Source organism: Protomyctophum bolini, assembly GCF_963924005.1.
Source record: "Protomyctophum bolini genome assembly, chromosome: 2".
Lineage (NCBI taxonomy): Eukaryota > Metazoa > Chordata > Actinopteri > Myctophiformes > Myctophidae > Protomyctophum > Protomyctophum bolini.
Genome location: NC_137863.1, coordinates 42,398,776 through 42,426,419, shown reverse-complemented (window position 1 = coordinate 42,426,419; position 27,644 = coordinate 42,398,776). Strand labels below are relative to the sequence as shown.

Below are 27,644 nucleotides of genomic sequence, written 5' to 3'. Positions count from 1 at the left end.
ACTGTACAGCTGTATACTGTATGCCCCCACAGTGTGTGTTGGAAGGCTGGCACACACACAGGAGAATGCCTTCGTCTCCAGCTGCACGCTGCGGGGCTTTTTCCTAAGTGCTGCTGCGAACGCAGACGCGCACCACCTGACAATTTAGCTTTCATGAAGGGGGACGCCCCCTCGCCCCCCCTAATGCCCCCCACCCCCGTAATACACCCCGCCCTTTCTTCTCCACTCTGCAACTCGGCTATAAGCTCCAGAACCTCGCAGCCCTCCAGAGTGAAGCTATTCAAACATCTCTAGGCAGTGCCAGTTTGACTTGTTTCGACTTGACGCGCTATATAATCGCACACAACCGAGCCCACAGCTGGGGTAGGCTTCCTTTACCTCTGTCGGTTTACCTTTGGATGGTTTCCAGTTCGGAGGTGTTGATTGCACCGTACTGTATGTCCTCCTGACTGTCATTTTATGTTACCGTATTATTTGCCTTACCTCTGGGAGGGCGAGGTGTGCCCGCGTAACATTCTGTGTTACAGGAGGCTGAAATACCACAGTACTTTACATAATGTAAAAATAGATACACACACAATGCTGATGAAAAACGCTTCGGGGTCTGCTATGTTAAGCATTATCAGGGAAATAAAGTACTCAATTGTTTTACTCAAGTAAAAGTATCAATACTGCAATGCAGAAGTACTCCGTTACAAGTACAATTCCGGAATTCAAAATGTACTCGAGTAAGTATTGGCATCAAAATGTACTTCAAGTACCAAAAGTAGTACTCATTATACGATATATATATATTTTGAAAATAGCAGATCTACAAGCTCACAATGCGACACATTGTGAGCTTGTAGATCGGCTATTTTCAGTTGTTAATGTAAGTTTTGTAATAATAATCAAAATCTACAAAGTAACTAGTAACTACAGTTGTCAAATAATTGTAGTGGAGTAAAAGTAAAAATTTTGCCTCTGAAATGTAGTGGAGTAGAAGTAAAAGTACTGAAATTTGACATACTTGACATAAGTAACGTACAAATTTCTCCAAATTGTACTTGAGTAGAGTATTTAAGTAAAAACTACATTACACCACTGATTATTCCAGTACGGTAAAAACACTATAATCACGTATCGTTGCTGTTGGCTGGATTACAGCGATCCTGTTTTATATCATTAAAAAAGCTTATATCGAATTCCGTCAGTTCATTTTGTTAAACATTAGTTTTCTAAGGGTACATAGGGTTCAACCATATCAAGTGCAGTCTACGTGTTAAGAGCTTTAAAAGTTAGCTATACAATGTTAAAATCAATATACATTATACATGTGGAATATTGTCCTCATAGAATTTTTTTAAAGATATGTTTTGGGCTTTTTCTGCCATTATTGGATAGAGTACAGTGTGCTATGGTGACAGGAAATGGGGAGAGAGATGGGGGGGGTTTGACGCGCGGCAAAGGTCATCGGGATCGGGAGTCGAACCCGCGATACGCGGTGCCCGGACCGCTACACTAACCGCCCAGGCCCATAGAAAACATTCCTGTGACCACCGCACCAGACATTTCCATAACACATGTTATTGTCACCAGACATGTCCTTATAATCTCTCTCCTATCTCTATGCATTACACATGTTATTGTCACCAGACATGTCCTTATTCTCTCTCCTATATCTCTATGCATTACACATGTTATTGTCACCAGACATGTCCTTAATCTCTCTCATATCTCTATGCATTACACATGTTATTGTCACCAGACATTTCCTTAATCTCTCTCCTATCTCTATACATTACACATGTTATTGTCACCAGACATTTCCTTAATCTCTCTCCTATCTCTATGCATTACACATGTTATTGTCACCAGACATGTCCTTATAATCTCTCTCCTATCTCTATACATTACACATGTTATTGTCACCAGACATGTCCTTATAATCTCTCTCCTATATCTCTATGCATTACACATGTTATTGTCACCAGACATTTCCTTAATCTCTCTCCTATCTCTATGCATTACACATGTTATTGTCACCAGACATTTCCTTAATCTCTCTCTCCTATCTCTCTATCTCAGGGACCACAGGGTTTCCAAGGCAACCCCGGAGAGGCTGGAGAACCTGGACAATCTGTAAGTAACCCCCCCCCCCCCGACCCCACTGTACTTTTACTGCCCCCACTGTACGTTTACTGCCCCTGCTGTACGTTTACTGCCCCTGGTGTACTTTTTACTGCCCCTGCTGTACTCGAGTAAATGCACAAAAGTGTTGGCATCAAAAGGTACTTAAAGTATCATAGTAGAAAGTACTCGTTGTGCAGAATGTCCCGTTTAACAAGTTTTCAAACGTGGTGAAATGTCTAAAGTAAAAATCTTTTAAAAATAGCAGATCCACAAGCTCACAATGCGTCGCATCGCAACGCATTGCGAGCTTGTAGATTGGCTATTTTCCGGAATGTACATGGGGCTGAAGTGGTTAATGTATGTTTTGTAATAATAATCAAAATCTACAAAGTAACGAGTAACTAAAGTTTTCAAATAATTGTAGCGGAGCAAAAGTCCAACATTTGCCTCTGAGATGTTAGTGGAGTAGAAGTAAAAGTGTTGGAAATTGGAAATACTCAAGTAAAGTACAAGTACTTTACTTGAATTGCACTTAATTGCAGTACTTGAGTACTTCTTTACACAACTGCCCCAGTGTACTTTCACTGACCCATTTCCACCTGGGTCTCTCACGTGGTGGGAAACTAAAATATCTTCACCATTCCTCCAAAAAAGGGAATCAATCCCCCATGTTGGCTGAGAGAGAGATTAGGATTATAGCCTAAAGCTGGGTTTACTGTTCCTCCCCTGCCTCCTCAACCCTGCTTATATAGGACTTCTCATCTTCACCTCAACATTCCATCTGCAAGCCTATGCAGACCTGCTTACAGTATACGTTCCTTCTTTTACCTGTTTTCTTATATGAGACGTCCCCAGGTCCGTCTAGCTTTTTGTGTTTGCCCACAGACCCCCCCCCCCCCCCCCAAAGCAACAGCTGGCTTCCTATCTTTAATCAGACCCTTCTCAGACAGACCTCCAACCCCCCTCGACTCTAGAGAGAATTTCCCCCTAAAGCAGTTTTCAATGTTTGTTTTATGTTTTGTTTTTTTGTTACACTGTCAATTCTATTTATTTCTTTACTTTTTATTTAATATATTATTAAACTAATATTTTTTGTAATGGGGATAAAAAGTGAAGACAAAAAAAGTGAGGACGCCAGTGTAATGGGAGTGGCTATAGTAAGTGAGTGACTGGGAGGTCTGCCATTCCGCACCGCAAAATTAGTTCTCCAAATTCGGAAGAATTTGAGGCTGGACATATGCTTAGTTGTGCAACAGTGTCTTGCCCGGGAAAAAGCTCATCTTCAATGACCATTGAAGATGAGCGTGCAACTAAGTTTATCAGTCATTGTTTCATTTCAAGCTTTTTATTTCACAAGTGGTCCCCCACTGGTTGAGAAACAGCACCCGCCTAAAGGGCTCTCTGCACTGTTCAAACAAACTACTGAATATCATGACGTGACATGTTTCATTGCCAGTGCCTATATTACCAACTATACCTACAGTACACTCAAAGATGGGGAGAGAAAGCCATGCGAGACGGGTGGGATTCTATCCATCATGGAGGAGGAAAAAAAGAGGAGAAGAGATAGTCTCTGCGTTAGTACAGTACAGTAGTACAGTAACTGGTTGTTGATATGCAAATGTGCTCAATGGACGATGAATTGCACTTTTTTACTATCTCACAATGTCCGCAGTTAGGATTTGATGTTTTAAAACATGGACTGGAACCCGACACAAAGAGCGCCAATACGCAAGGTGTTACTGATGATTCTAATTAAGGCGTTGTTCCATTCAGTGTGCAGTGGTTCTCAAACCTTTTAATTTGAAGAACCCCCATAACTCTGACAGTGTACAAATGGAACAAATTTGTTTCCATTTGTACACACACAGAGTTACAGACCTGTACGGCCATTTGGAAGCCACTCAAGGACACTTTGAGACCCACTGGTGTAGCAGAGTGTTTCCAGTGCAGTGAGCCAACATGCACAACAGCAGCACCCTGACTCTGTTTGACCAGAATGGAACGGAGCCTTCATCAGTATCATTGGTAACACCTGTAAATGAAGTAGGGAAGAGGCCCAAGTTCTTTTCAAAATGGCATGTGTGCATATATAGCCCATTGCGGACCACCTGGCTGAAACCCTGCCCATTCTCAAACCTATAAGCCTACTTGGCCAGTCATGGCGGAGAGTCGCGTCGTAGACTTCAGATTGACAGTTTTACGGTCGGAGACCTATCAACACTATTCAATGATCTGAATTTGTTTGAATCATGCAGAGCTAACAACGCTCTTCATCTTCTGTTCCTATTATTTGCCTCAACCCTATCTAGACCCATTTAGACCTGAGGCCGAAAAAAATGGCAGTGGTGCTCAACCTTTTTCATGTCAAGGACCCCAATCATTTTCTCTATTTGGCCACGGACGACCATCTGAAAATATGTTGTTCCAGGGACCCCCCCAGAAGCAAAGATATGAGTTAAAACATTCATTGTGAAAGAATATATATTCAAAGATTTGCACTACATTTTCACGATTTTTCAAAAATAGCAGATCTACAAGCTATGAGCTTGAATTGTGCAGAATTGCGATCGTTATTGTTATCGTGCTTGGTGCATGTGAACGGCCCTCACGATTTCTGAAACAATATTTCTATAGTTATAGTCAAAGTGCCTTAACACTGGTGGAAGAAGTACTCTGATGTTTTTACTTTGCAGTAACTCGGCATAGAAATACTAGGTTACATTCCTGTAATCAACAAATGTATTATATTGTTGATTAGCCAGTGTTAAGGCACTTTGACTATAACTAGAGAGATATAGTTTTAAAAAATCGTGAGGGCCGTTCACATGCACCAAGCACGATAACAATAACAATTCAAACTCATAGCTTGCAGATCTGCTATTTTTTTTAAATCGTGAAAACCTGTGCAAATCTTTGAATATATATTCTATCCATATTCTATTCCCTGGAACAACCTATTTTCAGATTGGGGGTCGGAGGCCAAACACGTATCATTTTTAGGGTCCTTGACATGAAAAAGGTTTGAGCACCCACTGATATTAGAAACATAGGTTCTTCTTAAGTTCATTTACAAGAAGTCTACATTCTAGAGAATGTAGAAGAATTGTTATTTTGATCAACGTTTGCCTGTCATCTCTCCTAATGGTATACCAACGTCAATACAGTATGGATGGACATGTGTACGTCTTCTTTATAGTTTTGGGTCTGAGAAGCTAGAATAAATAATCGGCCTTGATACGAAAAGGGTTGAAAAGCACTGAAGACATTTGTAGAATCGGGTCATAAATGGGTTAACCCATTCTGAACGGGAACCCGTTTTGGTGTTAGCATCATGTTATGCTTTAGCTATTGAAAAATAGCAGCTCTACAAGCTCATAGCGCGCCACCGAGTGGCACGCTATGAGCTTGTAGAGCTGCTATTTTTGAAAAATCGAAGAACGACTGACATTTCTAGAATCTGATCTCAGGTCAGAATGGGTTAATCATCAGACCAGTGTGTGTCCAGTGGAAACCTCGTATGAATCTGATCTCGGGTCAGAGTGGGTTAAGGGTCTCCCGACCACTGTGTTAATCTGCTCCTGTGGAGTCCAGCCACGCATCAGACTCTCAGTCTCTCTGATGTGCTTCGACTCTGCTAACCTTCCGCCCCAGACAACAAAATGTTTGAGCACATCATTAAATGTGATTAGAATCAAGCCTGTTGCCAGACCCCCCCCCCCCCCCCAAAAAAAAGGTCCTGGCGCGCCTTGGTAGGGGCGCAAATTAGTATTTTGGGTATTTGTTATTTTGTTATTTTGTCCAAAGTGTTTCATGATAGCGGAATGTTGATGAATGACCAGCTTAGCCTTTCTGGTCATAAACCGGGTGCCCCCATGGTGAATTATTCATTAGGAGTGTGTCGCGCAAGCGTAGCAGATCTGCAATCTCACAACACGTTGCAATGTGCCCACATTTTGAGCTTGTAGATCTGTTATGTTTTTGTGCTACTTTTAATCAAAGACATACTAAAAATATATTAACGCATCCCCCCCCCCCCCCCCCATTCAAAACCTAATTGAACCTGTGCGGTAAATCAGCATCTAAAACTGACTTATCATAGAAATATAGTCGTATCAAAAGGCTCCCAGATTCATCACCAGAATCCTTTGATGAATTACTTCCCTGTTCTCATTCTTTGGGTGAAGAATCCTTAAGCTCTAAACTGTTGCAAATGACTATGCCGCTGGCGAGACTTTCCGCGAACGGATCCCACACAAAATTGGCCATGAGAAAACCCACTAATTGTTTTCTGTCGGTGTTGGAGGAAGTTCATACTCAAAGCGCAGGTTGCTTGAACAATCTAATTATCATTAGAAATACCTGTGGGCATAATGAACCTCATTTGGCAGCTCTTTCAGTAGCCTATTGTTTTCTGCCCAGGGGTGTTCATAAAAATGCAGCAGAAAATAATATTGTAACCACATGCTCTGTTTCCCCAAACAGCGGGTTGGGACCCATTTGTGGGTCGCGGACAAATTGTTTTGGGTCCCTATATATTTTTGGTTTCCTACATTTAGTTGTTATTCTTCCCAAAAAACATTCCCCCTGAAAAAAAGCATATTTTTTTCATGAATTAAAAACAAATACAAAGATTTTTTTGCCCCAATAATTTCACAAAGAAATCAAAGAAAAATCTAAGAAATTCCATGAATTAGAAGATAAACTAGTCGATCTACAAGCTCACAATGCAGCGTGAAGCGTCGCGTTGTGAGCTTGTATATCTGCTATCTTCACTAGTTTGGGTCTCCCGGTGGAGACATCAAATCTCTCTTTTGGGTCATGGGCTAAAATGTTTGGGAACCACTGCTCTAAATCACTACTACAGGCACTATTGTTGTCTATATTGTTGTATGTATACTATGTTATGTTGCCCCCTATTGGTTTTGAATGACAACTGCATCTCACCTCTGCTGGTTTTGTCTCTTTTTCTTTTTTTTCCTCCCCTAACAGGGACCCATGGGTCCTCGCGGTCCCCCTGGGCCTGCTGGAAAACCCGGAGATGATGTAAGTATCCTGCTGTCGCCGACACGTCTATATTTATATTATAATATAATCATCAAGCTTTATTTGTCACTGTCGCCTTTGTGTGTCGCAGTCGCAGACATATTCCCCATATGGAAAAAAAAATACTAAATTTGTATATGTTTTACATGAAACTTGTAGTTAATATATATGACAGTCAAAGCAGATATAAGATCCATAGTATTTTTTTGTAAAGTGAAACTTATATAATTTTGTCATTTATATGAACTATATAAAACAGTCAAAGCACATATAAGATCCATAGTATTTTTTTGTAAAGTGAAACTTATATAATTTTGTCATTTATAGGAACTATATAAAACAGTCAAAGCACATATAAGAGCCATAGTATTTTTTTGTAAAGTGAAACTTATATAATTTTGTCATTTATAGGAACTATATAAAACAGTCAAAGCACATATAAGAGCCATAATACGTTTTTGTAAAGTGAAACTTATATAATTTTGTCATTTATAGGAACTATATAAAACAGTCAAAGCACATATAAGAGCCATAGTAAGTTTTTGTAAAGTGAAACTTATATAATTTTGTCATTTATAGGAACTATATATAACAGTCAAAGCACATATAAGAGCCATAGTAAGTTTTTGTAAAGTGAAACCTATATAATTTTGTAACTTATAAGACCTATATGTGACGGTAAATCCACATACAATATTATTAGTAAATTAGTATAAATTGAAATACATATGAACTTATAAATAATTACTGCAGTAAATCCACATACAAAATCCTTAGTAATTGTGTGTTGTCAAACTTGTAGAGTTGGGCAAACATCAGTGAAACCAAAATCTGATAGGATATTGTATAGAAACCATACAATACATTATACAGGCCATGTATGTCACAGAGACATCCAAATTAAACAAAACCTAATCTTACAATGAAATAACATGAGATGACAAAATAATGAGTTGTATTCCCTTTTACATTTTATGACTCCTACATTATTTAAGATCCCCCCACCCAGTGCCCCCCCCCCCCAGCCAGTGTCCTCCCCAGCCAGTGACCCCCCAGTGTGACACCCCCCACCCAGTGCCCCCCAGCCAGTGTCCCCCCCGTGTGATGCCCCCCCCCCCAGCCAGTGTCCTCCCCAGCCAGTGTCCCCCCAGTGTGACACAAGCCCCCAGTGCCCCCCCAACCAGTGCCCCCCCAGCCAGTGCCCCCCCAGCCAGTGTCACCACCATTGTCCCCCCATGTACCTCCCAATGCATTTTATTTTATACTGCTATGGTAACTTATAAGAATCTTCTAAAAAAAAAAAAAAACATAAAGAGAGCATATCAAACACTTCACATATGTCAGGATGTGTCTGGGTAGCTCAGTCGGTAGAGCTCTCGCCTTAAGACCACAAGTTCGTGGGTTCGATCCTGGGCACTGGCAACTCAGCGTATGAGTAGCACAGCTTGGGTGCGGCAAGTGATGCGGGAAGTGGGAGTTGATGGTATAGTAGGTGTGGTGCTCTATCTCAGCAACCATCTCCCAGGGGTCTATAGCGCATATGTTTTTTATACCTATCATACACTTCACATATAAAAACTTATATATAGTCATAGATAAAACATATGTTTTTTTTATAACTATAAGGTATAATGTATTGGCTGACATATAACAATGTTATAAAAATCATATAAAAGAAGCATACTTTTCTTGTAAATTAAATGGTTACAAACTATAAAATACATACTATAATGGTATTTTTTTTATATATGGAAAGGATATATCTCATATAATTTAAAACTACAAACATTGTATGGAACATGTAAGGAAAATACAGTTTGCCATGTACTTACCTCATAGATCACATACATGTTGTTTACTTGATTCATACATGATTCACTTTATTGTCTTATATGAGGATTGTATGAAAGGTGCCACTTTCAAGAGTTCACATATAAAATCTAGTATGTACTTTACATGACATACATGTAAATGACATACATAAAAAATGTAAATACTTACTATTGGAGGCAACAGGACAACATATATGTTTCTTCTACTTTTTTTTCCATATGGGTCTTCAGTGATGGATGAAGTGCTCAATTGTTTTACTCAAGTAAAAGTATCGATACTGCAATGTATAACTATACTAAAAGTCCGAAATTCTAAATGTACTTGAGGAAAAGTACAAAAGTATTGGCATCAAAATGTACTTAAAGTGCCAAAAGTCAATGTACCTATTGTACAGAATAGTCCCATTTCACACATTTTCGGATGTATATAAATCTTTTGAAAATAGCTGATCTACAAGCTCACAATGCATCACGATGCGATGCATTGTGAGCTTGCCGATCGGCTATTTTCAAATGGCCTAATGTTCTAATATATATTTTGTAATCCTATCCAAAATCTGCAAAGTAACTACTTTGCTAAAGTTTTCAAACTAAAGTTTTCAAATAAATAGTAGCAGAGTAGAAGTACAAACAATATGTGGTTTCGAAATGTAGTGGAGTAGAAGTAAAACGTTGGAAAAAGTGGAAATACTCCAGTAAAGCAAAAGTACCTCAGAATTGTACTTAAGTACAGTACTTGAATAAATGTACTTGTAAATGTACTTTCCACCGCTAATATTCTGATGTCACGTGATGGGTATAATGACTTGGTTGCGTACTGTACGTTGCACAAAAGGAAACAGCCCCATCTACTTGTAGATCTGCTATTTTCAGTGTGAGACACAGGTGCACAACCAAGTTCAAATCGGGCTGAAGAGGAGTATAGAGTGTCACAGTCAGAACGATGAAGGCACCAGAAGAGAATTTCCCATTCATTTTTCCCATAGATGTTTCAGAAAGTATTTATTTAACCCATTTGTGCCACATTTCCACGATTAAAAAAAATAGCAGACCTACAAGCTTGTAGATCTGCTATTTTTCAATAGCTAAAGTATAACATAATGCTTGGTTAAGACACCAAAAGGGGTCCCCGCCCAGAATGGGTTAAAGACCTTTAAGCCTCGGAGAAAGCCAACTCGGCTACACATCATGACAATAAACACATGCTTTAAGGGCCCGGATAAATAATTAGAAAGAAGAAGAAAAACAATTTAAAAAAGTGCCCTTTTTTTCTTCCTTTTAATTATTTGTTCGACCCAATTGTTTGTGGTTTATTGTCATGATCCGTCAGGAGCCGAGTTGGTGTTGTCAGAGGCTTAAAGGTCTTTAAATAAAATTCTTTCTGAAATGTCTATGGAAAAAATGAATGGGAAATTCTCCTCCGGTGCCCTGAAAGGGGGCACAGGACTGCGACGCTCTATTCTGGCCCCTTGATTGAGAGGATGGATGGCCCCTTGAGATGCTGTACCTGAGGAGGTCCTACACACATGAGTAAAACATAACTGTACTACAAATACACAATGTGTATACAGAAACACATAAGTAGAACATTACTCAATACACTGGAATATTACACAAGAGGGTGTGCGTTACCGTCGTTAATGGCACGCCTGGCGTTGCTGCAGGAACGTGTGCCGATAGGCCAGTTCTCTATAAGCAGTGCAGAAGTGCCATTTATGACTGTAATGACGAGGTTGAAAACCACCATCTAATTAGAGTGCTCAAGTAGATTAATTTAAGATTTGAACTACTAGACTATTCAGAGTGGTGCCTACACCACAGGTGTGAGAGCAGGCTAATTGCTGCTCTCATGTGTGGCTCACGTTACATCTATCTATAAATGCACCAAGTCTCTGTACGTGTGTGTACGCACGTACGTCTGTAATCCACGTAACTTGAAAACCGTTTGCCCCACCGACTTCAAATTTGACACACATGTTCCACACCACCACAGCGAGTGCAGTGCCCGGTGTTGAGTCCGTCGGATAGCTGGTTGTCCAGAACCAGCACAAAAGACTCTGCCCAGGCTCTGGACAGGGCACAAATTAGCCAATTATTGATCACCCCTAGATCTCCTTATATGGAGCTGGCCTGTTCTGACATCACAATGATGTTCTGACGTCACGATAATGTTCTGACGTCACAATAATGCGCAACCTCGCAGTTCATTGCCACTTCATGTCAGACCCCCCTGTGTATACTCATGTCATCACAGAACTCCATTATTGCGAATGCAGTGAGCACTTACTATGAGACCTAGCAGATCCTGTCTGTCTGTCTGTGTGTCTGTCTGTGTGTGTGTGTGTCTGTCCCGCTTTTGTGCCCATATATGGAGCTGAGTGATTTGTTTGTGATTGATGCAAGTGTCTGTCCCGCTGTTACGTCACCATGACTCAGCCATAACCATATAAGGAGTCCCCAAAGCAGCTATACGTCCAAAACCCAAATATGTACGAGCTGCGTTCGCTTCCCGCGTTTGCGCGTCTTACTCGTACTGTATGGCCAGAAACACACATCATAACTGGGCGTGCCATGCGTTTCCAACCTTTCACGTGTCGGTCACCTTGGATTTCATTTGACATGCTTGGCGAATTTAGGCAAATTAAATGCTCGCGATTCAAAAGTTATTTGAGAAGTCCCTGGTTGGCCTGCCTGTCAACCTATACTGTATCAGAGCTGTAGGAGGTGGAGGTATACTGGACACTAGTGGTACAGGAGTATGTGTAACACACATGGACAGGAGTGACTGCACAAAGATATTAAAGAATGTCAGCGGTGGAAAAAGTATTCACATTGTGTAGTAGTGTAGTGAAAGTATCAATACTGCAATATTGAAATACAAATGAAAGTCCGGAATTCAAAATTAGTATTCAGAAAGTATTGGTATCAAAGTGTACTTAAAGTACCAAAAGTAGAAAGTACTCTCTTCGTGCATAATGTCTCATTTCAAGTTTTCAAATGTATAAATATATTTGGAAAATTGCCGCTCTACAAGCTCACAATGCGACTCACATCACGACGGCTATTTTCTAATTTGCCAAAAATGTATATAGTGGCTGAAGTGGGTAATGTAACATTACCCACATTGTAACATTAATCCAAATCTACAAAGTGTAACTAAAGCTGTCAAATAAATGTAGCGGAGTTAAAACGTAAAAGTCCAATATTTGGATCTGACTTGTAGTGGAGTAGAAGTAATAGTATTGGAAATTGGAAATACTCAAATAAAGTACAAATACCTCAAGTCAAAATTGTACTTGGGTATATAGTGCTCAAGTAAATGTACTAAGTTACTTTCCACCACTAGATAATGTTATATGGATTGGTTATTAAACAATTAATTTGCACTGAACTCACACTTTGAAGTCGCTCTGGATAATGCCTTGGTCATATTATGACGTTGTCACGCACTGAAAACAGTTGATGTTCAAGCTCACATCACATAGCAGAGGCAAAGTCTTGTGAACTTGTAGATTGTCTATTTTTGGAAGTGTAACACTGTCGTACCATGAAGTATAAATCAGGCTTGAGTTGAGTGTGTCTGATACATGTCTGGAACTTGGAAAGCTTAACTGCAATACCCACCTTTAGCCACTGGATGGCAGCAGACTTTATATGTCACACTGTCTCCACTAGGGGGCTCAACATATATACAGTAGAATAGAATAGAATAGATGGACACATTAGACATACAGCACATGGATATGGAATAGATTCAACAGATTAATTTCTTGTTTAACATGTTTCTGTATTGTCTGTATCAAATATCAAACACTGAAATAACACTTGCATTTTGCATTTACAGGGTGAGGCTGGTAAGCCCGGCAAGTCTGGTGAGCGTGGACCGACTGGACCTCAGGTAAGATTTCCTATTGTTATGATTTATTATGATCGCACAGTCACGTTTTAACTTTTTTCCTCCCGTTGTTCTTAAATAATGTCCAATAACACTCAAGGCAGACAGTTTGTTTAGTTTAGTTTAGTTTTTTGACGCCTAGGACATGAGTGTCAGGTTTCCCATCTGACCACTTAACACAGCATCTGTGTTTTTTTAAGTGGGCCACAAACACTTTGGAGATTTTCAAGTGGGCCCTTGTCCAGAACAGGTTCTACAGAAATATGATGTCTGTGTTGCTTCAGTTTGAATTGCAAGCTAAAAACCAACTAAATAAAGTAAGGGGGTTGTTCTCTTGTCTAAAAGGCCTCCTCATGCGAGTGAGGGTATTATTTCACAATGGCCAGACTCTAAGAAGAACTCACTTTAAAGGTTAAACAATAAACAATAAATGACTCAAGTCATTATATATCAGCTATAGCATTCCGTTCTCTTGCATATTGTACCTTAGTGGGGCTTTCTGTAGTCACGTTTGCAGTCTCTAGTCATGGTGGACGAGAAGAGAGCGGTCTAAGGGCCGATTCATACTCCTATTTTACCGCTGTTTCGGCGCTGTAGTGCCAAAATGATTTCGGCTCGTCAGAAATTTTCAGTAGCACCGAAGAGCCGACTTTAGGACGGTACCCGCCCCCCCCCCCCCCCCCCCGAACCTCAAATGACGTCACATTGTAGGCTCTACAGAGCCGAACCGACTTTTATTCGGCTCTAAAATAGGAGTATGAATCGGCCCTTAGTGTCCCATTGGCCGTGGGGCTTCTCCCATTGGCTTAGAGGCCAGCTAATCATGAAAACCTCGCCACTAGACCACGTGGCTAGACGCCACAGTCCGGTCATTGATCAGCTCTGCAAGCTGATAAGATGAACCTTTGACTCTCTGCAGTCTGTCCTGATGTCACATGTGGCCCTCAGTGTCTGCCACTCGGATGAGAAAAAGACAGATGTACAGCTAGTCCATATTCACCTCTCTCTCTCTCTCTCTCTCTCTCTTCCCCCCCCCCCCCTACTTTCCACTTAAATCTTCCTTCTTGCTATCTTTCCTTTCTCATAAAAGGGTGCTCGTGGATTCCCAGGAACTCCTGGCCTGCCCGGCATCAAGGGACACAGAGTAAGTGGGAAGGATTTTTATTAGATTAGCATTTCATTAGATTTAGACATTTTTTTTAGCATTTTATTTTGACGTAGCACGTAGCACTCTGTTATGTATACTTACTCATAGCTTCTACTGCACAGATAATTTACTGTTAGACAGATATTAGGCTCTTAGCTTGCTTATGATTCTCGACGACTGTTTCTATGTATTTGATGTATTACAGTGTGTTGTTCTCGCTTACTGTAAATTGTAAATTGGGGCGGACACACTACAGTGCCTGCATCACAGTACAGTAGTGGAAAATAGAACCAACTAAAACATTTAACACTCTGGAGTTTCACTGCGCATCGATAACTGATCCGTTGCATGTTGTCACACATTATAAACAGCATGTATCCTTGGGTTCTTCCTGTCTTGTCTGTGAAGTGACACAGTCTTGTCCTTGTCTCTGTCTGTAGGGTTATCCAGGTCTTGACGGTACAAAGGGAGAGACCGGAGCTGCCGGCTCCAAGGTACAGTTCTCTCTCTGTGCTCGGGTCTCTTTTGACGCCTTTCCCCGTTCCTCAGCGAGCCAACGTCTGTCTCCTCTGTATGATACAGTGTACTGTATACTGTATGATACAGTGTACTGTCCAGTCGTTCTCAACCAGTGGTCCCTGAAGGGGTCCCATGTGGACCCATCATTTGGACCCGTATAGATGATCTTTAACACTTGAGAGTGTAAAATGAACACGGTGTCCATTTGGTTTCATTTTACGCTCTCAAAAGTTTAAATTATTGTAAAACCTCTCTGCATTACTTAATTTACAAGAAGGCTACACAATTGGAGAATGTAGAAGAATTGTTATTTTGATCAACGTTTGCCTGTTATCTCTCCTGGGGTGTAACGATATAGTGACTGCATCGAAAAATCTATTTTAATTTCAAGAATCGAGGTATATCGAAGTGAAAACAGCAACATTGACTATGTGTCGTATCGATTTGCAATGCAAATCGACGGTATCGAATCGTTTTGCTATATGCAGATAATCGATTGTATCAATACTACATTTTTGTGCGTGGTATTTAGACATTTTAAAAAAAGTAATTTAATTACTTAGTTAAAAATACTGTCAATGTATTTTAAATAGTTACTGTATCGATTTCAAATCATTGAATCGTATCATATCGCCATAATACAACCATGTATCGTGATACTGTTAAAATGTATCGTTACACCCATACTCCTATGGCACCAACATCAGTACAACATGATAAATTTATCGATAAATAAAATGTATCGTTACACCCCTACTCCTATGGTACCAACATCAGTACAACATGATAAATGTATCGATAAATAGATAAATAAAATGTATCGTTACACCCCTACTCCTATGGTACCAACATCAGTACAACATGATAAATGTATCGATAAATAAAATGTATCGTTACACCCCTACTCCTATGTTACCAACATCAGTACAACATGATAAATGTATCGATAAATAAAATGTATCGTTACACCCCTACTCCTATGGTACCAACATCAGTACAATATGATAAATGTATCGATAAATAAAATGTATCGTTACACCCCTACTCCTATGGTACCAACATCAGTACAACGTGGAATTGTGGACAAAATCTTATCTGACAATACCAATTTTATTTTTATTTTTTAATATTGTAATAGTTTTGGTGTCTGAGAGGCTAAATCTCATCAAATGGTGACCGTCCATGGGCTCAAATGCTGAATAAATAATGGTCCTTGTCTGATATGAAGCGGGTTGAAAACCACCGATTTATACAATGTTGACCACTTTAAACCTGGCATCAAAAGGTGATTTAAAACACACTGGGAGCTTGTAGAACAGCTTTCTTTTCGCTATTTTTCTACAAAAAAGGTTGGAAATAGGGCTTTAAGTGGTTAAGATACACTTACACAGTAGCACATTGTGATTGTATGCATTAAATAACTAATGATCATTATTATGAATATGATTCAGATTATTAGCCTACTTGGTAGACCTAGGCAAACTACATTTCTTAGTATAATCATTTCCATATTAGAACAGAATGTCTGTCTGCTGTCGTTAAAAAAGAGGATTTTGATTTTTCTTTAGGGTGAGTCTGGTGCTCCCGGAGACAACGGCGCCAACGGACCAATGGTGAGTTTATCTGGACATTATAACACCATCAAACGTCACAACTAACTTCATTTCAACCCACCAATACAGTCCTAGATTACATTTGACATCTAGGATGAAATGACACTCATGTCACTTACTTTGTATTTGTTTTAAATAGACGTTTGTTTATTTATGCAGTGTAGATTGCTCTTTTACAGCAATGCCCCCACTCACCACCCCACAGTTACCCACCAGACAGCGTTAACAATGACATTCAATAGTACAGTGTATGCTGCACTGTACATGCTATATGTCTATTAATGCTATGCAGTTATCCAGTTTTCCACATGTCACATAGTTCAATCGGTACTATAAATGTTCAGTGGGTTCCAAAAGAAATCACCACCGTTTATTTTGACCGGACAACATCTGCTGATGATAGGCGGTGGGCACACACAGTTTCATAGTTTTACAGGAATCTGTTTCAAAGTTATTCAAAGTTTTCTGTTAGAAGCCATGCTCCTCGCCGCACACCCCGTTGGCCAAACGGTATGAAACGTTAGTCAATTCTTCATAATTGCCCCACTTTCCACAAAGTTTCAAAACCCAATCATAACTTTTGGAGACATGCTGCCATCAGACAAATAGAATGGGACGGGATGAGAAAACATATCTTCTGGCCTCCAACAATAGCGCAGATAAAAGACAGTTTCTTTGCCTGGTATCATGCAAAAGTTGCTGCCATCAGACAAATAACTTCTGTCCTCCTGCATTAGCGGAGATAAAAAAAATAAAAAAAACTTCGGTGTCCCGTAGAATCACGTCCCCACGTTAGCATTATGTTATAATCCTCCCTGCAACAACATATTTTCAGATGGGGGTCGGAGGCCAAATACATATAATTCTGAGGGTCCTTGACATGAAATATTGAGCAAGCACTGACATAATAGAAACATGGGTTTTTCAGAACACTGTCATTTTGTAGAATTTCAGTTCCCAGGTGAAAATGGGTTAAAGACGAAAATCTTTCTATCAGTTTGCACAGAGCTAATCGTTACTTGTGTTCCACACACAGGGACCCCGTGGTCTGCCCGGAGAGAGAGGCCGTCCCGGACCTTCTGGATCAGCCGTGAGTACCTTGTTTCTTTCTACACTGTTCCCTCCACGCAGACAGCTAGACGCTTTACACATACTGATACTGTGCTTTGTTACAGTTAGGGCATAATGCGTATCGTATTAACACCATCTCATTTACTGCCAGAACTGGTTCTCACTGCGTTCAGCTTCTGCCGCCGTCTTTTCCAGGTTTTATTTTGAAGACCCCCACAATTCACGACCCCTGAACCGGAAGTGAAATCGGGCCAGGCTAATTTTAGCCGCGATCACCTGGAATCGTTAATATATTGTAACGGCGAGCCAAGCGAAGCTTTAGTTATGAGCTGCGAAACATCGCCGCTTTGATCCAAAACCTCAACCCGATGAAATAATCTGAGATAAAAAGGGTTTTAAGATTTCAGTTATATGGCAGTAGTTATTTTATAATAGTACACAATGATGGACATTTTCCTATTGTTTTGGCATCTATTGTTAGGTATGCCTATATGATGACTACGGATATGGTCTGAAAGTGTGAAAAACCTATTTTTTTAAATTTCCCACCTAACAAATTCCACTGAGAAACCATCCATCAACTAGTGCCAGCTGCTAAGTGAAGCTCAAACAGAATCTCCCACAGGAAGAACCTATTTGCAAAGCTGTCTTTACCCCATATATGTCAAACTCAAGGCCCGGGGGCCAAATCAGGCCCCGTGAATGAATTATCTTTGGCCCGCGGGATGATATTTAATTAGTATTAGAACTGGCCCTCTGGTATATTTCACAGACCACCATAATACTACAAGTCTGACAATGCACTGCGAGTGCATTGGCACATATCGAGGGCCCGCAAGCGCAAGCATGCGTCTTCTCTTCACTATTGATCAGCAGTGAAAGTATATCACTTGTGGTCAACTTTCAGCTACCCCTCTCCCCCAAATATGTCTAAACGAAAGGTGGACTCTGAAAAAGGGGGTTTTCAAGTCAGGTGGGAGGCAGAGGGCAAACCTCTGTGTGTCTTCTGTGTGGAGACAGTGTGGCTGTAATTAAATAATTATTACGTACCTAAGAAGACTATGATAAGAAATGAATGCAACTGATTTGATTTACGTTCTCATTTTACTATGAAAGCAGTGCTTGGGTGAGGATCATATAGAACAGGAAACTGAGCTTAATAATAATGCATTTTCAGTTTTAAATGCATTTACTTTTTTTGCTGTGTGCCTGGGACGTCCTCATGACCGCGGTCTTTATTTTGGCCCACTGTGTATTTGAACTTGACATCCCTGCTCTGCCCTGTGCTGACGTTTGCAATGTGTTTCTAATGTCCAGGGTGCGAGAGGAAACGACGGTCTGTCCGGCCCTGCTGGTCCCCCTGTAAGTATGAACGCATGAACTCTTAACTTAACGAAAATAGCTGACCTACACGTTTGTGAGCTTGTACGTATACGGCTATGTTGTGCGATGGAGTACAAAATGTGGCTTTAGAAATCCTAGAAATCCTATAGAATCATCTCCAGTTACCCCCCCCCCCCCCCCCCCAACACACACACACACACACACACACACACACACACACACACACACACACACACACACCACACCACCACCACCATTCCGCCACCACAACTCTTTTCTGTCATCCTCTGTTCCACTTGCCTCGCCCATGTTTCCAGCATCCTCTCTCATCAATCGTATCCATTGTATCCTCCCATAACCTCAACCCAAATGGCCGTAATGTATATAGGCCAAGTGGTTATAATGTAATGTTTTCTAATCTACAACGTAACTAGTAACTAAAGTTTTCAAATAATTGTAGTGGAGTTAAAAGTACAATATTTGTCTCTGAGATGTTAGTGGAGTAGAAGTAAAAGTATTGGAAATTGGAATTACTCAAATAAAGTGCAAATACCTCAACATTGTACTTACTGTAAGTGCAATACTTAAGTAAAATTTACTTAAGTTACTTTCCACCAGTTCCCTTCTCTCCTAGCTCTGCATACTTCCTCTTCTCGCCTGTTCTCTGAATCTCTGTTCCCAGTGGTGGAAAGATTACTCACATTTCTTTACTTAAGTGAAAATATCAATACTGCAATATCAAAATACTGTAAAAGTGCAAACGTATTGCCATCAAAATGTATGGTACCGAAATAAATAAATGAATAAAATGTAAGTACCGAAATAAAAGTTCAAATGTATAATCTTTTGAAAATAGCAGATTTACCATCTCACAACGAATTGTGAGCTCATAGACCGGCTATTTCCAAATGACCGAAATGTATATTATATGAGGCTGAAGTTGTTAATGTGTTTCGTAATAACAATCAAAATCTACAAAGTCACTAAAGTTTTCATATAATTGTAGTGGGGTAAAAGTGCCTCTGAGACGTAGTGGAGTAGATCGTAGAAACATTGGAACTCGGAAACGCTCCAGTAAAGTACAAATACCAAGTGCAGTATTTAAGTAGATTTAAGTACATCGTTACTTAACACCACTGTGACTGTTCCCACCCACTGTTTCCCCACATCTCTGTCACGCTGCTTTCCTCTTCATTCGCCCATGCATACCCCCCCCCACACACACACACACACACACACCCCTCTCCTACTGTAGTATAGCCCCACACACACACGCCCCTCTCCACCTTACCTACCTACACTGTACTACTAGCCCCCCCACACACACACACACACACACGCCCCTCTCCACCTTACCTACTGTACTAAACCCCCCCCCCCCCCTGTTGTTATTACACAAGTTATGTTTTTGCCCCAGGAAGTAGTGATTAGTAGTGATATGAGGAAGGGGGGTTTCTGTCAGCAGTGAGTGATTGACAGCATGTCCTGTCCTCGTTTTTTTCTTTTGTCTTCAGGGCCCCGTGGGTCCTGCTGGAGCCCCTGGCTTCCCTGGCTCTCCTGGAACCAAGGTATGTGAGACCTCTCTCTCTCTCTCTCTCTCTCTCTCTCTCTCTCTCTGTGTGTGTCTCTCTCTCTATCTCTCTCTTTTTGTGTCTCTCTCCTTCTCGATATCCCTGGCCTGTCTGTATTGTGTGTGTGTGTGTGTGTGTGTGTGTGTGTGTGTGTGTGTGTGTGTGTGTGTGTGTGTGTGTGTGTGTGTGTGTGTGTGTGTGTGTGTGCGCGTGCGCGCGCCATGAGCCTTTCTTTTCTTCCCGTCTATTTTGTGTCTCTCTTTGATGTATAATGAACACAGCTGACTGGCCGCTGTATAATAGTCCCGTGCATGCTTGCTTGGACCACTTCAATTTGGACCACAATGCGACGCATTGTGAGCTTGTAGATCTGCTATCTGATATCAGCCAAAGTGGGGCTGACGGAAGAATTGGGCTCTTTGTTGTCATCTCGTACTCAAAGTTTCTATACTGCGAGTGTCAAGTATCAATACTGCGATATAGAACTATACTCCGTTACAAGTAAAAGTACGGAATTCAAAATTGAGTAAAAGTACAAAAGTGTTACTTAAATTACCGAAAGGAAAAGTATTGTTGTGCAGGAATGTCCGCCGGCCTACAAGCTCACAATGCGCATCGTGAGCTTGTAGATCGGCTATTTTATCCGAAATGTACATAGGGGTTCACAACAACAAGTGGTTGATGTCTGTTTTGTAATAATAATCTAAATCTACAAACTACAAAGTAAGTAGTGACTAGAGTTTGTTTGGATCATCCGAGATGTAGTCGAGTAGAAGTGAAAGTATTGGAAATTGGAATACTCAAGTAAAGTACAAATACCTCATAATTGTACACAAGTACAGTACTTACGGTAAGTAAATGTACTTCTGTAGTTACTTTCCACCACTGCGTCCCATGATGTGATCAGAATGCACAGGGCTCAGTCAGTATACATGGAAAATAGGCAAGGCTCACAACCTGTCACGCTGCAGCGTGCCGTGAGCTTGTAGATCTGTTGTTTTTTTGGTGCATGACAACACCGCGTGATTCAGGTACAAATCTGTCGGCCATTAGTGAAACTAGAGAAGATGGCATTGGAAAGTGCTCTAAGCCTCCTCCTGTGTGTGTGGAAAGTTACTCTCTCTCTCTCTCTCTCTCTCTCTCTCTCTGGATGTGCTATGTCTATGGCAGACAGAGCCAGCTCCATGCCCCCGGGGGGGGGCTGATGGCATGCTGGTGGTCTTTCTTGCTTTCTTCTCGTTCACCAATGGGATAATAAACGAGTAATAAAACCTGGGAGTCGCTCGCGGCTGTGTTTACAAAATACAGCCTCTTTTAAGTGACGCCTTAATCACCGCAAGCTCAAGATGCCAAAGCGTGTGTGTGGCTGTGCCCACACACACAGTGTGTCCGTTTATATGAATGCGTGTTTATATGGTACGCACTACGCAGCATACATCTGTGCGTGTCCTTTTAACACGTGTGCGTGCATATAGATGAGTGTGTGTGTGTGTGTGTGTGCGTGTGCGTGTTCGAGTGCGTGCCTGCGTACGTGAGTCTGTTAATCTGATACTTTGATCTATTGAGCAGGGCCTGCAGGGCAGTGTCTTTGGCTCAGTCTTGTTAGCGAGCGGTGGAAAAAGTACACAGCATTTTTACTTAAGTGCCACATATAGGCTCTGGCCTGACGGCGCGTCGCGTGTTCGAGTCCCGTTCATGACGGCCTTTGCTGCGTGTCTCTCCCCTTCTCTCTCTCCCTCTTCCCTGTCAGTCTTCACTTGATACTATCAATAAAGGCAGAAAAGCCAAAAACAGATCTTAGTACTGCAATATAGAACTACTAGTATTAGTCTGGGATTCAAAATGTACTTGAATAAAAGTACAAAAGTATTGGCATCAGAATGTACCTAAAGTACCAAAAGTGGGATGTCCAAAATAGGAACGACGGGATGAAAGTCAATAAAATAAATGACCCTATACCATCTATACAAAATGTATATGTATTTCAGTAAAGTTGCTATAAGAAATAATATTTATTTTAGACAGCCAGCAATGGGTTAAACACTCCCAAAGAAATGTAGTCACTGTGACACTTCTAGGGGCCGCAGTCTGCATTCAAAGATGCATGCATTCAATGCATTATTCCTCATCTTTGAATTCCGACTGCGGCCCCTAGAGTTGTCACAGAGACAAAAAAATATTTTTATTTCAGACTCAAGGTCCATAAATATCACATACAAAATGACATAATACACAATAAATAAGAACCTGTGTGAACTGAGCGGTGCAACCCTAACTACTGTACTGTACAGTAGTTATTGTTAGAGTTGTACTTTTATTGTTATAGTTATAGTGCTTGTTATATTTACACTTTTATTATACTTTTATTGTTAAAGTTATAGTGCTCAGTGTTAATGGCTCTGTAGGCTGCTCAACAGTGCCACTTTAAGTCACCCAGCGGTATTGCAGCTGTTCAAACGGACAGACAGACATAGAGACGTAGAGACATAGAGACACACACGGCCAGTCATTGGAGCAGTGTGCACCGCTCTAAAAACGAAACGTAAAACAAAACGATGAAACTGAAAACCATAAAGAATATGCTCACAGTCTGTAGAGGTCTCCAAATCATGAAAGAGAACCCATTAGAACTCATCCCATTCATAAACATAGAAACGTACACAGACGCCTCATTCGCCACTGCAGTTCATTGGGGTGTCTTAAGGAGGCCCGGCACGCCGCCACTCAAAGTGACTACTGGCAAATCACGGCGGCACCTTTTCCGGGACTTGGAAGTGATGTCACTGAGGAGGAAGGCACGTCACTTAGGAAGAAAGTGATGATTCTGACGAGACCCCGGAAAAGGCGTGCTGTGATTTGCCCAGTAGTCACTCATGTCTGTAGTGCTTATAACCACGCACCGCTTCTGTGGCCAACACGGAGGTGCCTCTTGCCTCTCGGCCTCTCACCTCCAACAACTTCGGACTAGATATATACTAAATATATTTATTCTCTATGGACTAGACCACGACGGAGGGCCCGTCATCTCAAGCGAACTTGAGCCACGTGAGACACCACCAGCGAGCGTGCTTAAGCGAGCGAGTTGCCGTGTCGAGCGTTGCGGTGTTCGCTTAACCGACTTATCCCCGTTTGAGTTGCGACCCGATAAGGACAGAATAGTAAATCACTACTGTGTGACAGCGTGCTGTGCCTCCGCCATACTGGAAACAAAAATGTCTAAGGTCATAGTGCATTGCAGTCACTACCCGCATGACGAACGATATCACACAGTGATAAAGAAACGTATCACTGTGTCAACTTGTCATCTTCACGGTGTCATCATCGTTCCAGACGTCCCTCTCCAGAGCAACGTTTGTGACTTCCTCCTTGGGGGGGATCCCGAGACGTTCCAAGGCCAGTGAGTCGATGTGTTTCCTCCAACTGCGCCTTGGTCTGCCCCCGGGGGGTCTCCTCCCAGTGGGAGACGTCAGAGAGACATCCTAACCAGATGCCAGAACCACCTAAGCTGGCTCCTTTCCAGGGGAAGAAGCAGCGACTCTACTTCGAGTCTCTCACCTTATCTCTAAGGGAGATACCAGCCACCCGTCGAAGAAAACTCATTTCGGACCGCTTGTATTCGCGACCTTATTCTTTCGGTCATGACCCACACTTCATGACCATATAAGGTGAGAGTAGGAACGAAGATTGCTCGGTAGACAGAGAGCTTTGCCTTCTGGCTCAACTCTCTTTTCGTCACAACAGGGCGGTACAGCGACTGCAAGAACCAGAGCGAAACGGGGCAAAGGAAAACGCTGCCCCCCCTCCTTCCCCCACACCTTCGCCATCTTCTTGTACTATTATGCGCGAATTGCACCTTTCTAAACTAAATGTGTATGGAATTATATGGAACATGGTACTGTGAAGTTGTTCACACAATGTTCACCTAACTTTTCTACTACAGGGAAAACATGCAGTACATAATGATACTCTTTCTACTCTTTGTTTCTTGTCTTTTTTCACTCTTTATTCTATCCCTTTTGTTTGCTGTGTTTGCTGTTATCTATGCTGCTGCATTGTCTGAATGAAGTCAAACCAAAAAAGTTTTACTCGTATGTACCTGTCCCGTACACAAGACGTAGCAATACAGTACTTAACGTTGGACCTTGTTCACCAGGGAGAAGCTGGTCCTACCGGTGCTCGCGGCCCTGAGGGCGCACAGGGACCCCGAGGAGAGTCTGGTACCCCAGGATCACCTGGACCTTCCGGCGCATCTGTGAGTAATAATGTTAAAGATACTTTGTAAGACATGTTTTAATGATAGAAGGCACATCATCTTAGTGATGTTACCGTAAAGACCATTGCAGATGGGATATTCCAAAGCAACCAACAATATGTCGCCCTTTCATTTGTGCTGTCCACATAGATTTAGTCGTAGCTGTAACTGTACACAGTGAGTGAATGATGTTAACGTTGTGGGAATAATCATGAATTGTTTTAAGAGAATTGTTGGAAGAGTTAGTAGTAAAGATGAGTCCCATACACGTCACTGAAGGACAGTCCCCAGTTGTGTAACTACTTCTGATGCACTTGACTGGCCCTCTAAACTCAAAAGTTGCTCCATGGACCTTTATGACCATCCAGTATCATCTCTAACGATAGACTACACCAAATGAATTAGTTTAACTTTAATTCTCACTTTACCTCCTTCTCCTCCTGCAGGGTAATCCTGGTACTGACGGTATTCCTGGATCCAAAGGATCATCCGTGAGTATAGAAAGCAACACTTTCCTCTATCTCACATACTGTACCACCACCACTCTATTACTGTCGTCCCCCCCTCCCCCCGTGGTTGTACTGTGGGAATGATATTTCATGGTCTGTAGCCTGTAATTGACTTTTTATAGAGAAGTCCTGACTCATCCCCTGGTTTTGCGGAAGTAATTTCTCTCTGAAGAATAACATTGGGTCATCTTAAAAATCGTCTCGTATAAGGATTGTGTTCCAAAAATAAACAAAATGTCTCTGTGATATTGTCGAGGGAATGGACCTGTATAGTTTACAATCAGTCAGTCACTCATATTTGATACAGTCTGTTTCTAGCGAAAATGTTACTAATTTGCCTGCTGTCACATTAGCAATTTCTCACAGTCAGTTGATTTTTTTAAACCTGCCGGGATCATCATTTGTATATTTTTGGAACACAGTTCTTATTTGACACGATATAAGAAAAGTCTGTGGAAATTCAGAATGGGGAAAAACCAGGTAGAAATGGGTAGGGTATCGGGGTGGCATCTCACATGCCTGGCATTTAATTGACTTAGGTCTGTAAACTCTGCAGAAGACAATAGTTACTAGTAAGTAGAACTATACAGACCACTTCACACTTCAAATACATTTCTACCCATAAGGCAATGCTGTGCCACTAACCACAATAAAGCACGACCTCTAGTGTTTTATTGCTTTTATCAAACGGTTACTAAATAGGGCAAGAAAGTCACAGACATAGCCCGTTAAAAGTAGTTTAAATAACACTGGCTGTGGTTTGTACAGTAAATGTGAAATATTCGCCTAATGTTATCAGACACCGGTATTGTTTTTAGCAATTCTCCTATAGCCACAGACTCGGAGTGATATACTGTAGCACTGTAGCTGAATAGACATTGTACGCAATGTACGGCTATTATGTACAACCATAATCAATCAGACTTATTAAAATAGCCTTAAGGAAAATGCTGTTTGCCTTATGTCTTATGTATGTTACCAATGTTACCAGATGGGCCGTATTGGTTCAAATGGAGATTTGTTTTGAGGTATCCGTTAGCATTAGCTCGGGGGAGATATTAGACTTTGAGGCTGAGGTTGTGAGCCACTCTGCTACCGTAGCATCAGAATTTGCAGTCATAATATTCATTGTACATGTCAAGTCTGAGCGTTCACAAGTGGAGCCACATGGACCCATAAGTTAGGGTAATAAGGGTCCATTTGATTCCGTTTGTACGCTCTCGGATTTAAGTTTACATTGACGATTCTCATCTATTATATAGCGGAGCTGCAATTCCTTTTGTGCACAGTTATGATGGCTACCAGGGTTTTATATTACACATTGCATTACATGCTCTATATATTAAGGCAAAGAAAATACAAAATACAAACGGAGCAAGTCCAGAGGCGACTGACCAGAGTCGTGGCATCATGGAATTTCTGAAGACATGAATGATCAAGTTAATTGATTATTGGGTTGTTTATTTATTTATTCATCAATTTTCCTTTCCATTGATATCCTCTCTTCTCTCTGTGCTGTACAGGGTGGTCCCGGTATCGCTGGCGCGCCTGGTTTCCCTGGCCCTCGTGGCCCTCCTGGGCCTCAGGGAGCCACTGGACCTCTTGGGCCCAAAGGAACATCTGTACGTATGCCCTCAATGGTTCCCTTTTTGTTTTTTACACACACACACACACACACACACACACACACACACACACACACACACACACACACACACACAAGAACACTTTACTGTTGCCAAGGGCTTAGCCAGCGGTGGAAACAGAACAGAGTATGTTGTTGAATGTAACTAAAACCTCTCTCTCTCTCTTCTCTCCTCAGGGAGACCCTGGTATTGCAGGGTTCAAGGGGGAGGCTGGACCAAAAGGAGAACTCGTAAGTGTTTCGTTCCCCCCCCCCCCATAGACTGCCATTTATCTTTGCAGTGTCCCTTACTCTCTCGGAACATTCAGGAACTCCCTGTATACCACGTGTCACTCACTCAGTCAGTCTCACTCACACCCCCCACTAAATATCTTCATGTAATGAATACGTTCTCTCCCAGGCATAACAAGTTGTTAGAGTTGAAACTTGCTAGAGGTTAGGTCAAAATAAGACATTTTTCTGCACTGCAGCTTTTTTTTGTTTGTTTGTTTAGGTTTGTCAAAGTTATGTTGTTATTTAGTTTAATGCATTTTAATAAAGCACATATTGATTTGAAAACTCTACACTAGTCCCTGGAGAGAAGAAAAATATGATATTCAATTTAAAATGTGCATGACCTCTTAATCGTGCAATGAGGTTTCGCCAATGTTGACTCAATTATTCAGAGGCTCCGTAAGCTTTTAATGACGATGTAAACAGATGCCCCCCAGCATCCATATTCTGGGGGGAACAATAGCCCAAAAATAGCAGATGTGTGAGCTTGGCTGATGTGAGAGAGATGTGGTGTAGACTGAAAAATCGGCTCAAGTACAGTCAACTCAGGTCCAGTTTACTACGTCTAGAGCAGTAGTGGCTCCCAAACGTTTTAGCTTGTGATCCAAAAGAGAAATTGGACATTTATTTCCCTGGGACCCAACTTAGTGAAAATAGCAGATCGACAAGCTCACAACGCGTTGCTTTGCGCCGTGTTGTGAGCTTGTACATCGGCTATTTTCACTACTTCTTAAACATTTGTTTTCTAATTTATGGAATGTATTTTTAAATGTTTTTTATTTATTCAAGAAATTTCTTAAAATATTTAATTTGGT

At 41.3% G+C, this 27,644-nt stretch overlaps 1 protein-coding gene across 2 annotated transcripts in view; it reads left to right on the top strand.

Annotated features, from left to right (window-relative positions):
• Positions 1–27,644, top strand: part of LOC308324835 (uncharacterized protein) — an 80,918-nt gene that overhangs the window by 17,160 nt on the left and 36,114 nt on the right. For both annotated transcript variants that reach the window (XM_080777144.1, XM_080777145.1), the window contains 13 exons: positions 2,068–2,121; positions 7,105–7,158; positions 12,835–12,888; positions 13,976–14,029; positions 14,473–14,526; positions 16,120–16,164; positions 17,201–17,254; positions 18,553–18,597; positions 20,094–20,147; positions 24,304–24,402; positions 24,849–24,893; positions 26,435–26,533; positions 26,734–26,787. In XM_080777144.1, coding sequence (XP_080633270.1) covers positions 2,068–2,121; positions 7,105–7,158; positions 12,835–12,888; positions 13,976–14,029; positions 14,473–14,526; positions 16,120–16,164; positions 17,201–17,254; positions 18,553–18,597; positions 20,094–20,147; positions 24,304–24,402; positions 24,849–24,893; positions 26,435–26,533; positions 26,734–26,787 — 765 coding nt within the window. The remainder of the gene's footprint in view (positions 1–2,067; positions 2,122–7,104; positions 7,159–12,834; positions 12,889–13,975; positions 14,030–14,472; positions 14,527–16,119; positions 16,165–17,200; positions 17,255–18,552; positions 18,598–20,093; positions 20,148–24,303; positions 24,403–24,848; positions 24,894–26,434; positions 26,534–26,733; positions 26,788–27,644) is intronic.